The sequence below is a fragment of the Primulina tabacum genome, chromosome 7 (assembly GCF_025594145.1).
Source record: "Primulina tabacum isolate GXHZ01 chromosome 7, ASM2559414v2, whole genome shotgun sequence".
NCBI lineage: Eukaryota > Viridiplantae > Streptophyta > Magnoliopsida > Lamiales > Gesneriaceae > Primulina > Primulina tabacum.
This window is the reverse complement of record NC_134556.1, coordinates 24,828,254-24,841,994: the sequence shown is the minus strand read 5'-3', so window position 1 is coordinate 24,841,994 and position 13,741 is coordinate 24,828,254. Positions and strand designations below refer to the sequence as shown.

Here is a 13,741-nt window from a genome sequence, read left to right as displayed (position 1 = left end):
ACAAAAATGTATGATTTTCTCCTCCACTGGATCCATGTTCTTCGTCAAAATTTTCATTACTTAAGGAGACATTTAATCCCTTGTTTTTCCGAAGTCTGTTGGAGCATAGCGACCGAATCCAGAACACTCTCTGCATTGAACCAAGTCTAGACTCTTAACGGCAGATTGAACATTTCCATTGTTCCTCAGTCGAAATTTCCCTTGAGTAGGTGCAAACTTTGAGTTTTCTCGGGAACAGTAATGCTTGGAAATTTATGGTGTTGACCCAATTTCTTTTAGTCTCTGATCTTCTTTAAATAGTGTTCAAATTTCTTTGTAATCAATGAAATGAAATCTTCAAATAAAGCAAACTAGTTGACTTCCTGGATAGTTGAAACAAGTCATTGAATGAATCATCAGAAACTTGAAAGGCAATTGTTTTCCCTTAGTCTTTCTTCTGCAAATCCATATTCATCTCGAAGGTTCTAAGGGAACTATTCAGATCGTTCAAACTGAGATTGGTGGTGTCTTGGACTTCATCGATTGCACAAATCTTAATGTTAAAGTGTTTTGGTAGTGATCTTAACACCTAGCTGACTAATCTCTCATTATAGATCGGGCCATCAAGACTAAAGCTTTGTTGGCACTGTCTCGCAGTCGTCGATCATAAATAGTAATAGAATTTGCTTGAAGATTAAGCCAGATGGCTTGGACATGCAATATATATGTAAAATTCATTCAATTCCCTCAGAATCAGAAAAGGAGAAAACCGAGAAGTCCCTGGAGAAAATTCAAGTCTCTTGATACTAGAATTTGATTGTGTCAGATCCGTCCGTCCAAATTTCAATCCGACGTGAGTTTTGTGCTCCTCTCGATAAAGGCTTCAAAAGGACGTAAGTTTTCTTATGTTTCATTATGATTTGAAAATATGATATTGAAGGAATCAGGATATGACTGATATTATCTGTTCCTGAGATTAGTTGTAATTGTATAATCGAAACCAGATTGAAGAACGAACACCGTATGAAATTGTTATCATTTTCAGATTTGATTTGATTGGGAATATACAGATTTGGTATCAGATTGTGTTTATTGATTGATTATGAATTATGATGTGTATCTGCTAATATTGTATTGCGGGATATATCGAGATTGCGATGTTATGCCGTCGAAACAGAATTAGATTGAGTTCTGATTATATCCAGTATTGGCCGGGTTGTATATTGATATTTTACTTCTCAATAATGTCATTCCAGAATGGGTATTGACGACTTCGAAGAACGATCAGAGACGGACCGATATTTGATTTCATTGATCAGACTGATCTACGAAAAGAAAGGTATAAATCAATGTCGAACCGGAAAGATACGACTCGAGTTAGATTCGACTTGAGTTTCCCAAAACCACATACTTTATTTTATTGCATTGATATTTGCAATTCATGAGATTGATATGCGTAGTCTATTGATTTATAGAACAACATGTATTGAGTCTTGGGCAGATGTGCCTAGTCTTTGGCAAAGCCGCCAAGACACTGGACTTTTGGTGGTATCGATGTGCTTAGGAGTAGATCGACTCTTATTGCAGAGATTCGATACAGAATGCCAAAGTCTGGGAATAAGAACATACGACCATCTAGCTGAGAGAGTAGGTGGGAGACTGTTGCGTTCTTATTCAACCGGGATCACTATATTAGAGAAAAGTCGAGTCAGAGATTATGAGTCAAAGAGTCTGATTTATAGTCTTATATCGATTCATGTCTTTCAGATTATGATACATGTTATTGATAACTTTTCCATGCTTTTGTATCTGTTTATATGATTGCATGTATACGTTGTTTATACTGGGGATATATTTCTCACCGGAGTTATCCGACTGTTGTTGTGTTTGTATGTGTGCATGACAACAGGTGGGACAGGATCAGGGTTGAGAAGAGGAAGAGAGATTTAGATTAGCGTGGAGATTCGGACCCAGAAGTAGATTGATTTCATCACTTGATATGTAGTGAATAGATCATAGTTTGTTATGATTTTCTTTTGTACCAGACGTGTACTTTTGATCTTGATGTTGATCATTGTAAATGAAATAAGATTTATTTCATATGTTGCGCACTCATGTATTTTAAAAAAAAAATTATGACCCAGTTACTTAATTATTACATTTGATCCTAATAATGATTAAGAAGATGAATTAGCGTCCGGGTCCCCACATTTCTTCTATTCTCATATTTTCAAATTTTGAGGTTAGCATTTTTAGCTTACTTGTTCGCACACTTTCAGATCCTTCACAGTATTTTTTAAAGACATCCTTAGCATCCTTCGCAGAGACACAGTTGATGATTAGACTGAACAGATTTATGTCCACATAAGTGAAGATGGCATTGAGTGCCTTTGAATTGAAGTTCGAAATAGGGACATCATAAGTCGTCCATGCACTTTATGCTTTAACCAAACTCACTATCTTCATCAACAGTCTTTGGTGCAGTCCAACTATTTATAACACGTTGTCATGCCCTTTCTTCAATGGATTTGATATAAACCATCATCCCAACTTTCCAAAATGTATAGTTGGATCCATCCATAGCTAGTGGTCGTAGTGCCGTGTTGACAAGCGGGACGTCCATATTACTTTCCATATTCAAACAAGAATAACCAGAATCTCACTTAGTAACGTCAAATATTCGCTCTGATACCACTTGAAGGGTGATTTTATGACATAAAAGTACTGTGAAGTAAAGTAACTATGAGTTTTAGAATTAATTGTTGTGCGCAATATTGTATCACCTAACACAACATGCAGAAAAATATTTCAACACACAAACTTAACGTAAATAAAACAAGACAAAGAATTATGCATGTTCACTTATGCGGTGTATCAGAGCAAAATATTCAATAGAAAAACCTATCATTTTACAAAAGCAGTACAAGTGAATAAAGAAAAGCTAACTCCCTCAATAAAGTAAGAGGGCAAATTGCATCAAAAATACTTACAAAACTAAATAATTAAATTACGGCTTATGTGAAGCCGAAAATCATTTTAATGAACAACACACTAATCAAAACTATGATTATGTGTTGTGTCTGAATGTCTTCAACATTTCACAGCAACACAACAATATACATTGGCTTGAGGACTTGATCTCTACGATGTAAATCTTCAATTATCGTGCTTGCTCTTCTGTGACGTCTCTCTCTTTTGTCCATGTTTCTCAACAGTTATCTTTGATTATTTATATACTTCATTTGCCCTGGAGTTTATTCCATAAAAAAGAACCCTACAAGATATGAAAACAAAAAATTTGTTAGAAAATAAACTCTTTTAGACACTAATATCGTATCTAAAGTTCTTATCAAAAATATTTATGATATATAAAGGCAAAATTCTATAATTTAATAAATACAATATTATCATAAGGAATTTAAAGAAGGAATAAATTATATTCCTTTCACAACCATTTTCATTGTTCGGAAAAAAAAATCTCATTTTTAAATGAAGTAATTTTCAAAGGGTAAGTTTCGTTTCGCGTAGAAAACGCGATCAACTAAAGGATGAGGGTAGTGTTGGCTTAAAATACGTCTCTTCTCTTGAAGGTGATTCAAAGTGTTCGTGCCAAAAAAATTGATATTCTTTTGGTGAAGTGAATCTACCAGAGAACTTTAAAGAGCTCTAATGCGTACTTGTGTAGTTCTAATCAGATAGTTCGCTGACCCCCCCACACATTAAGTGGCTTCAAGAAATGCAAGATGAAATTGTTTATGTAATTTTTCTGAAACTGTTCTCATGTGCTTTTAGGCTGTAGCCTATTGCTTGAAATTGAAAAACACGTGTATATTGTTTTTCTGGGAATATATTATATTTTATTGTAATAAAATTATTAAGTAGATTATTGCTATGAAGTCACCCACCGAACATAGTTTTTAATACCAGAAGTCGCATACAAAATTCAAAATTTTTTTATGTACACTAAATAAATCATCCATATTTGCAACAAGCCAGTCACGTTTAATCCTCTTCCGTGGAACATTTGGTGAATAATTCTATTTCTTTCAGTAGTTCTTTCCAACATTGAGATCTCAAACCATTTGTTTCAGCAACCGAGTGAGATAACATGAGGCTGAAGAGATATGCACGAGCTTTCGTTGCATGATCTTGGTTGACAGCTGTGTTCCTCATGCGTTCCGTTGCAGTGGTATCTTGCATTTCACTTTTATTGTAGATGTGCCGCCGGCATGCCTATGAAACGGATACAAAGTAAAGTCAGGTAGATGTACTTGATGACAGGTGTTGTGACAACACATGGAGACTTAGTCCCATATTTAACTGTAACGACGCCCCTTGTAGCGTTGCACCCATTACAACTAATGTGAGGTTAACAAATTCTTACGGTATTTTTAATGTTCAATAGTTGGTGGGAAGAAAGATATTTTGGCCCTTATTTCTATACTGATCTTAAACCTTGAGAAGTTATTGCCAATTAATGGAAGATCAAAGAGTGTATGACTATTGAAAGGGGACAGTTTTATTACCTGGAACACTCGATTTAAATGAGTAATATGTTCAGAGTTCAGATAGCCAGAATTCATAAGCTCTCGAAATAAAACCACTAATTCAGTGCTCACATTGCTTGGTGATACGTTCTGAATTATTTTGTATATTGACAAATCATCGAACACTTTAGGCATCCAAGGTGGTACTCTGCTCGATTTTAGCAATGCTACCACAATAAGAGCTGCTGGTTTGTGATGAACCATGAAAGTGTTTGATGTTGTACTTGGAGTCACCAAAGACATCACCAGCTCCTCTACGATCAATCTATACCAATTACTCTTATCAGCGGTGATAGATTCGTTTTCCAGCTCTCCCCATTTCATCAGAAGTGACAAACATTGTGCGCAATTCATTGAAACTCTAATGTCGTCAAAAAATATAAGGCCTTCTAATACAGATGATAGTGATGACACGTACCCTTCTCGACATTTCAAATCATCTGTTTTTTTATTTATGTAATCGGATAGTCCCGTGAGCATTTCCATGAGGCAGAAAGAAGAGATTAGTTTTACTAGAGGTGATCCATAATGCATCAACTTGCAACAGTCATGGCACCTTATACTGATGTAGGATAGCATCTCCGTCTCAGTATCATTATCATGTAGAATTCGGAAGTCAATGAGGCCTGGTAGATTAGCTCGCATACTGGCACACTAACTAAGTCAGTTCACAGGTGCAATTTTACAAAAGGGAATTTTAGTTTTATTATTTTCCTTGAGAGTTTGATATGTATTTACCTTCTGAGAGAGAAGAAAAGCAACAGGAGCACAAGTATGAGAACTTCCCCTGTATTTGTTCCTTCATCATGATCAAGTAGAGCAGGTCCCTTGGAACAAGCTTCAGAGATCGTGATATTCACAGTTGAGACCAAGGGAGCACTCAAAATGATGGTTTTCGAAGCTTCTGTTAGAGCCTGATTGCTAGAATGGTGCAAAATCAGAGAAAGAATGCTAATCGTCAAGATTACTTCAGTCCAACCATCCAAAGCCACTGCAGGTATTAGGCTGTCCAACAACTGCAAAAATGAGGGAAAAGATCTAGTTAACATTGAGGATGTACACGATAAGTATAACAGATTCTGATTAATTATAATACCTTTCCGGCTATCCCTATCCAAGCTCCATCATTTGATATCGATTCAGATCTCGCAGATATGAGAATGCTAATAACAAGTTGAGATATCACCACATGCAACTCGGGAGAGGCGTATCTTGAATATAAGTAAATGCTTAGCATCACGTCGTCTATCCCATGCATGAAAAACTGGTCTGACACAGCTGGAGCAACTTCAATTATTTCAGTCATGGCTTTTACGACTGAAATGATATCATAATCTTGGCAAACATTTCCAACAAGCTCTCCCAGCAAGTGTATAAAAATCATAGCAACAAAGTTGTCTCCAGTCGTTATCAGCTCAGCAAACACATGCAAATTAATTGTTTGCGTGATTTCATGACCATTTGAGCTGTAGTACTGCCTGCAGAACCTCAATATCTGTTTGGACAATGACTTCCAGAGTTTTTCTTGCTGGAACAACCATTTCAGCGATGTCAAATGGATTCTTGTAGAAAGAGAATTCCAGTCTATTTCCGACAAAAGCTGGAACAGGATTCTTTCAGCTTCTGGGCTGTACGGTATTTGGTAGCTCATTTTGGCAAATCCCCGGTGAAGCCCATAAAGATTTACTAATAGTTCTATTGTCACTGAGACAGAAACTCTGACTACAAAATCACTGCTGTTGAGTAAAATATATTGCTCCAGGGAAGCTAATATCAATTTATCATCAGCAATCCTTGCAAAAAGAAGAACTGTTATCTAGTTGAAATCTGGTACAAAGGGGTGGGTGAGTAGAATACTGTTGAGGAGCTTGTACCTGTCATTATACAGAGAGCTAATATAGAGAATCAGTAGCACTGCAGATTGACAACAAAATAATTCCTGATTATGGGAACTTTTCTGACCAAGAAGGAATAGCAAATCTGTGGGGTCATATGGCAGAAGGAAAGCAGCATCCCTAATGGGTTGCCCAGAATCATCCCCAAGAAGCACATCCACAACGGAACCAAAGATCAGATATGTCCTATCTCTCATTCTTTCAGTTGGAAATAAACCCAAGCATCCAAATAACATACTGAACCAGGAGCATGAAACTAGAGACTCTGTAAATTTCTTAGTATGAGTATCAGAATCTTGTAGCAGTATTGAATGAAAAGTTTCAATCACTCCCAAGGCAATATCCTCTCCTTCAAGATCATTGATCACAGTCATGAACCAAGGTAATAGTTTTATTTTATACAAGTCTAAAATACAAATTCTTAGTTCCATATCTGTGGCTTTTGAAGAACCATCACCCTTATTGTATGCATATGCTTCCTTCAGTAGATAAAGAAAATGCAAAATTTGATCTCTGTGTATCTGACTGTCGCTTAAACAATATGAAACAGCAGATCTTGATGCATCCATTATTGATGTTATAAAAATTGAGTTACAAGGAGAAGATGGAAATTTCATAAGAGTAACAAATAATCTGCATGATAAAGAGAATGTCTCTGGAAGCATGCCGATATCACCATCTAAGTTCTTAAACATTCGAGTCAAGATAATACTTATTTCGCCAACATCAGAAGTAGATATTATTCCAGGACAGTTTGATACACAGTTTAAAATAAGCTTCAGTAACAGACACTGTACAGGGTGAAAAGGAACTTCAGCTACATGACGCAGAATTGGAACCAGTGTTGTGAACCCAATGGCAAGTCTTTGTCTGAAGGGCTGCTCAGCTGCTGATAGAAGATCAAGAACCTGAAGTGAGGAGTTGACAATTGGATCTTCTCTACCTGGAAAATGCCAATAAACATTTTAAGCATATCTGACAGATAAAAAGGTATAAGTTATACTTTGCATAATATATCTTATTTGTTTGCAACAATATGGTGGGAAGACGTTATGAAGCTATGTCATATTCCCAGATTAGGCCCAACTTGAAACCATAATATTCAATTCTGGATTGTTCAACCATTTACTGAACTTTAAATATCATTTGGAAGATGATGCTTCCTTTAAGGTTTACCTGACAGTCTCAGCATTTCAAATATATAATCTGCTATGTTCTGTTCTATAAGTACTTGAAGTTCTTCGCCAGAGGCATCTCTTTGTGAAAGAAATAGAAATATTAAATCCAATGTGGCAATTTGAAGTTGGCTATCCGAAGAAAGCAGGGGGCCTTTAACAGCCTCCGCAAACAAGACTTCCAAAGATGACCCATCTATTTCATGCTCTGAAGTTGGCATGAAGTTGTCGGCTTCGCAGGAGTTCACACTGCCCACATGATTTATACATGCACTCTGAAAGATCCCTCTCCGGGCCAACACTGTCAACAATGCTACACAATTGCAAGAGGTGATTAAAATACAAAAAAACAAACATCACTAAAAATCTACAATCTTGAGTTGCATCATCACATGCTAAGCATGAAACTATATCAAGCACAGAATCTCCAAATATAAATGTGTAAAGTAGTGTTTGGTTTGCCAACTGTCTTAATATATTAAAGACTGCAACCTTACAGCAAAGGTATCAAAGTTATCAAAGGATAGTCATTACTATCCTGGGTTATTTACAACAGAGTTTTGGAGTTTCAACTATTGGTGATCATCAACAATTCACATGTCCAGTTATTAAGAATTTTGGCCAGGGCACCTTCACCAAAATATTCTGTGATATGAAAGGGACAACGGTCTGGACTTATGTATATTTAGCTATTGGCAGTCCAAAACAAGTTAAGTAATCTGCAACTATTTGTTCGTTGGAAATGTGTAGAGAAGAAAATAAAGGAACCTTCTAAAATGCAAAGATAAATTGGAAAAAAAATTCAATACATGGAAGCACACCTACACAGTTTAACCGAACATCTTCACTTTCACTTTTCATGAGGACTTCCAGTGGTAAGCGCACAAGCTTGGGGCAGCAGGCAGCAAATACATCAGTACAGTTATCATCCATATCTATGAAATGGAGGAGGAATAAGCGATACAGAACAAACATGATCTCCCCTTGGATCACTTCACTGTATTCAAAACGGAAGAAATGCATTTCAGAAAGAAATGGTAAGTGACAGGATACAGTCTACCAGTGCATTAACCCACCTTGACAACTGAAGACCTGTGATTAGGTTGCAAATGAGGGAATCCTCCTTATCCTTAATGCTGGCGTACAGTTTACTTTCCTGACTATCTAAGAGAACACCAAAGCAGTGCAGCTGCATTGCAAATAGATGAAGGTTGTGAAGGGAGACTTTATCAAGACTTGGGTCAACTATACACAATCACATAAACAGAAATCATTCTTTTAACAGTACATTCTTGAAGGAACCTGATCCTTGATTCATGCAAATAATCTACAAATGATTAACATCCACGAAGCACATGTTGAGGATGGCCAGGAACTTAGAAGCTTCTCACTTTAAAAGTGTAAACAAGCTTTAAATTAAATATCAAACATTTATTCATCATTAGCATCATCTAAGCCAGAAGTCAGGGGGGAAAAAAGCAGCTAAGCCAAATAATATAATATTTTCAAATATTACACAATCTGTAATACCTTGTCCTACATTGAAATGTTGGTGCAGTGTGAGTGGTTTATACGGGTTTATATAAGAAGTCCTGCCAATTTGGGTTATCATTTTCGTAGAGCATTTGCAAACAAAGTGAAGATTAGGTGGAAAAAACAATTCTTTTATTTATTGTTCAGTTATAACGGCAAAGAATACGCACAGAAAAGAGAGCAAGAAGGACAAATAAAAGACAAATTAATGTAATGAATTTACGCTACTTTATGTTAAGATTGGAACTTAGACCTAACTCAAGCCAAAAGACTAGCTCAAGAGAAGAAGATTGTCGAAGTCCATATATACAACTCCCAACGACTTAATCCAGCCGATGTGAAATATCTATCACATTTATATATATATCATTTTTCTTTTAAAACCAAGCATGCAATACATCTTTTAGCGTTAACGTTTCATCATAAAATTCCATAAATATTTAAAATAGACATACTAACATTCATTACAGCATTCAGGGCACTGCCAGGACTCTAACATTTTTCAGGTGTAAAATGACTTTTTTGCCGTTGAAATCCTAACTTTCTCAATTTATCCTTGAACCTTAAAACGACGACCCAAATCCAAACTTAACATAACACCTTAAAATACACCCATAAATATTTCTTAGACTTAAACTTAACCTCCTCGGCTAATTTCTCAATTCGTTTTAAAACTTAAACCTACATCTCGGTTTTAACGGGAATCGACTCGAAACTTAACCAAACTTGAACCATGCCTTATTAACACTTAACCATACCTTATACAACCCAAATCAAGCCAATTATAACCCATGCACAAGCCCAGAACCTTGCTGGAATTTCTGCACCTATTATCTCGGAACCCTAGCTTAAGTTTTCATGCACCCCTTCGGACCTAGCACTCAACCAACAAGACCAGCCCCTATGAACCCTACCTAGGACCATGACTGAACCCTAGAGACCCTGCTGGACCGGGCTTAAAGGACCTAGAACCCACAGCCCCCAAACCCGATCCTCATGGCATGCGCGACCCCAACCTTCATGCCTACAGCCTTCCTCCTTGCACCAGCACCCCTTTAACCCCTCTAGGGCCATCGTACAACCCTCTTGAGACCCCTGGACGTGACCCATATGCAGCACACAGCCTTGCCCTTCTAGAACCCAAAATTCGAAAACCCTAGTTTATCTAAGTATTTGTTACGATCCAATCAGGAATATTTCAGTTCTTATCATATGGAATTTTATCATAAATATTGGTGTGAAACTAGCTTATTCCCCCACTAATATTTCAAAATAAGAAAAATAGAAAGAGAAAGTGGGTAGATTAAACTTAATAAACCACAGCCAAGATGTTATTAATGTCCAAAAGTTAATACACCCTTACTACAGCTATTATACGCCAAAGTTAACATCCAAATATAATGATGTTACTATTTGTATCTTACTGATAATGCAATCATGCTCGATTACATATAAAATGTAAAATTTTCAAATGTCAAAAAAGTGTAATTCACAGTAACATAAAATATGCATCAGCATAGTTTGTAGCAATCAATACACCAGATACTTTCATAAATCATCAATTTGAAAAACTGAACATAAAATATGCATAAGCATAGTATCAATTATACCAGATACTTCCCATAAATAATCAATTGAAAAAACTGCACCTCTAGTATTGTAATGAACAGAAGCTCTGTGATATAGTTGTGAAAATAGCTTCTGGAGTTGTACCCTTACAAATAATTCAAATAATTCTTGAATAACCACAATATCAACATCGCCAACCTCTGTGTGATATCATTTATTTAAAAGTCTGAAGCCAATAATGTAACTGAAAAGGACTCACAGATACAGGTACCATTCCTAAACAGTTTGATGAACAAAACGAAAAAGTTTCCAGTGATCGATGTTTTCAACACGCCAAAGCGAGTTTACAACGCAAGGATAATGCAGAATTATAATTTCCACAGTTTCGGCTTTACGACAAAGCAAAGGTATCCAGTCGCCGAAAAATCCATCATCATAACCCACAAACTAATGAAAAACAGCATTTGATTGGATTATTACCATGTACAACTGGCGGCGGCTCCAAGCCAAGGATCCACTCGAAAGCCAATTGGAAACCCTAGCAGCAAACTCCATCTGCACATCCTCATTGAAATTACTTTTGGCAGCTTCACAAATTCTCAGGATCAAATCGATAGTTTGATTTGCAATTGGCTCGTCATCGAAGTTTGACAAGACGAAAACAAGAGGAGAAATGAGGAAGTGCGAGTGGAAGGTGAGAAGAGAATGGAGGAATTGAGACTGAGACATGGCTTGAGAGAGCTGGGAGAGGGCGTAGGATACGTGAACGGTCGGAGATTTAGGGTTGGAAAGAAGGACCGAGAGGCAGAGCAGGCAGATGGAGCCCCCCTCAGCCGTGGGAAGGATGAGGTTTGAGCTGTGGCCCTGGGAGCAGGTTACCGGCGGCTTCAGCGGCGGTTGCAGTGATAGGGCGGCGATGGAGTGCATTCTTTTTCCGGAAGAGGGGGATTTGATTAGAAATGAGGCGGGAGAGAGCAATCTAAACTACTTCACATTGTAATGTGCAAGTATTTATCATAAATTAATTTTCATATTATTGATAGTTACTATTTTATAAAACTACACATCTTATATTAAACTACACATTTTATAAAATTTTGTCTATTCAATTATGTGTTTTCTTCACAAATTGAGTTACATGTTTATAGATTTTTTTTTGGAAATAATTCAAAATTAAATACATCATTATATACATTATCACACACTAATTTTCAATATTTACAACTATTATTTTCAATTTTCAATAATTTCAACTCTTATTTTCAACACTTTCCCTTATGATGATGATTATGATACAATGATTGTCTTCATTACTTGTTTTTTTATTGTCTCGTTAAAAACCTTATTAGAAAAAACTCTTGGAATAAAAATCATAGTAAGTGAAAAAGAGTGAAGTCACGTAAACTCTCCCTCATGTTAACACGAACAATCTTAACAAATTTCGTAGATTGAGCATCCCAATATTATATATATATTTTCTGAATATTATCGTAGGAAGTACCTTTATGAAGAGATTTGATAAGTTTTCACTTAATTGAATGTAATGAATATCAATATCTTTATTCTTCTCAAGCTCTTGAGTGAATGCGAAGAACTGAGGGGGGTATGTTTGTTTCTGTCACTTTTTATATATCATTCTTTCATTTGAGAAACACATGCAGCATTATCTTCATATAGTGTCACAGGCTTCTTGTTGAATGATATTCCACAGAGATTTGGATATGTTGGATCATTGATTTTAGCCACACATATTCACGACTTGCTTCATGTATTGCAATAATCTCGGCGTGATTTGATAAAATTGTTACGAGTGTTTGTTTCTGTGAACGCTAATAAATTGCAGTGCATCCATGAGTAAATACATATCTGGTTTGGGAACGTGTCTTGTGTGGATCAGATAAGTACCCAGCATCAGCATAACCAATTATACTTTGATTGGTATCTTTTGAATACAAAATTCCCAAGTCTCTCGTTCCTCGTAAATAACGGAATATATGTTTAATTCTGTTTAAATATCTCTTTGTTGGATATGAGCTAAATTTTGTCAATAAATTTATAGCAAAAAATATATCATGTCATGTACAGTAATGCCCGAGATTTGAGGTGTTGTTAATCTAAAATGATTCGTTAATTAATTGATGAGAGTATAGACGAAACGGATCAGATTAGGATATCCGAAAAGGAGATTGAATTATGAATTGAAAATGATATGACATGGAAGAGGATATGGGATAGCATGAACAGAGGTTGAAAATCAGTAGGCATCACGCATATGCGCTGAGAAAGGTGCGCATATGCGCGAAAGATCCTTCGCGAGGACAGAACACCTCGCGCATATGCGCGAGAAGGGGCGCGCATATGCGCGAGGCAAGTATTTGGGGTGATTGCCGAGACAGTAAGTCTCGCGCATATGCGCGAGACATGACGCGCATATGCGCGAGCAGGTGTATTCAAGAATGCCGAGTCCAGAGAGTTGGGCGCATATGCGCGAAAATGTGTCGCGCATATGCGCCAGCAGTTGGGAAGACACGCGTCGAGACTTAAGGTCTCGCGCATATGCGCCGGTTGATGTCGCGCATATGCGCGAGACGTGTTGCTTGAAGGATGTGCCATTTGCCTTGCTGCATGTACGGGTATGTATATATATATATATGAATTGCAATTATCCTCGGGAATTCAGAGAGAGAAAGAGTCGAAGGATCGGGAAAGAAAATCCTTACGCCTTTTGGGAGAAATCCGTCTATCCAATTTTGAATCCGACTTCAGTATTGAGTTCCTATCAACGTAGGCTACAACTGGACATTGAGTATTGGCAGGCTTTGAGTTCGAGACTTCGACAGAGTCAAAGTATCAAAAAGAAAGGTATAAATTAATGTTGAGTTGGGATTGCACAACTCGAGTGAGGTTTGACTCGAGTCTCCCTAAATCATATACTTAGTTTATTACATTGATACTTGTAATTGATGAGATTGATGTTTATAGTATATTGATTTATAGCCACTGCATGTATTGACTACTGATTCTTTTAGTCATTGGCTAATTC

The 13,741-nt window shown here is 36.8% G+C and overlaps 1 protein-coding gene across 2 annotated transcripts; it reads right to left on the bottom strand.

Annotated features, from left to right (window-relative positions):
* Positions 1-3,858: 3,858 nt before the first annotated feature.
* On the bottom strand, positions 3,859-11,691 carry LOC142551189 (protein PUTATIVE RECOMBINATION INITIATION DEFECT 1). Of its 2 annotated transcripts, XM_075660278.1 has the most exons (9): positions 11,179-11,691; positions 8,673-8,785; positions 8,418-8,593; positions 7,598-7,909; positions 6,401-7,364; positions 5,623-6,319; positions 5,265-5,542; positions 4,506-5,172; positions 3,859-4,212 (listed from the first exon to the last, which is right to left on the bottom strand). In XM_075660278.1, the coding sequence occupies exons 1-9, from the start codon at positions 11,623-11,625 to the stop codon at positions 3,982-3,984; spliced, it is 3,885 nt and encodes a 1,294-aa protein (XP_075516393.1). In that variant the 5' UTR covers positions 11,626-11,691; the 3' UTR covers positions 3,859-3,981. The 2 variants fall into 2 exon arrangements, with proteins under 2 accessions (XP_075516393.1, XP_075516394.1); XM_075660279.1 differs by lacking the exon at positions 11,179-11,691 and having other exon boundaries at positions 3,860-4,212; positions 8,418-8,531.
* Between the last annotated feature and the right edge of the window lie 2,050 nt (positions 11,692-13,741).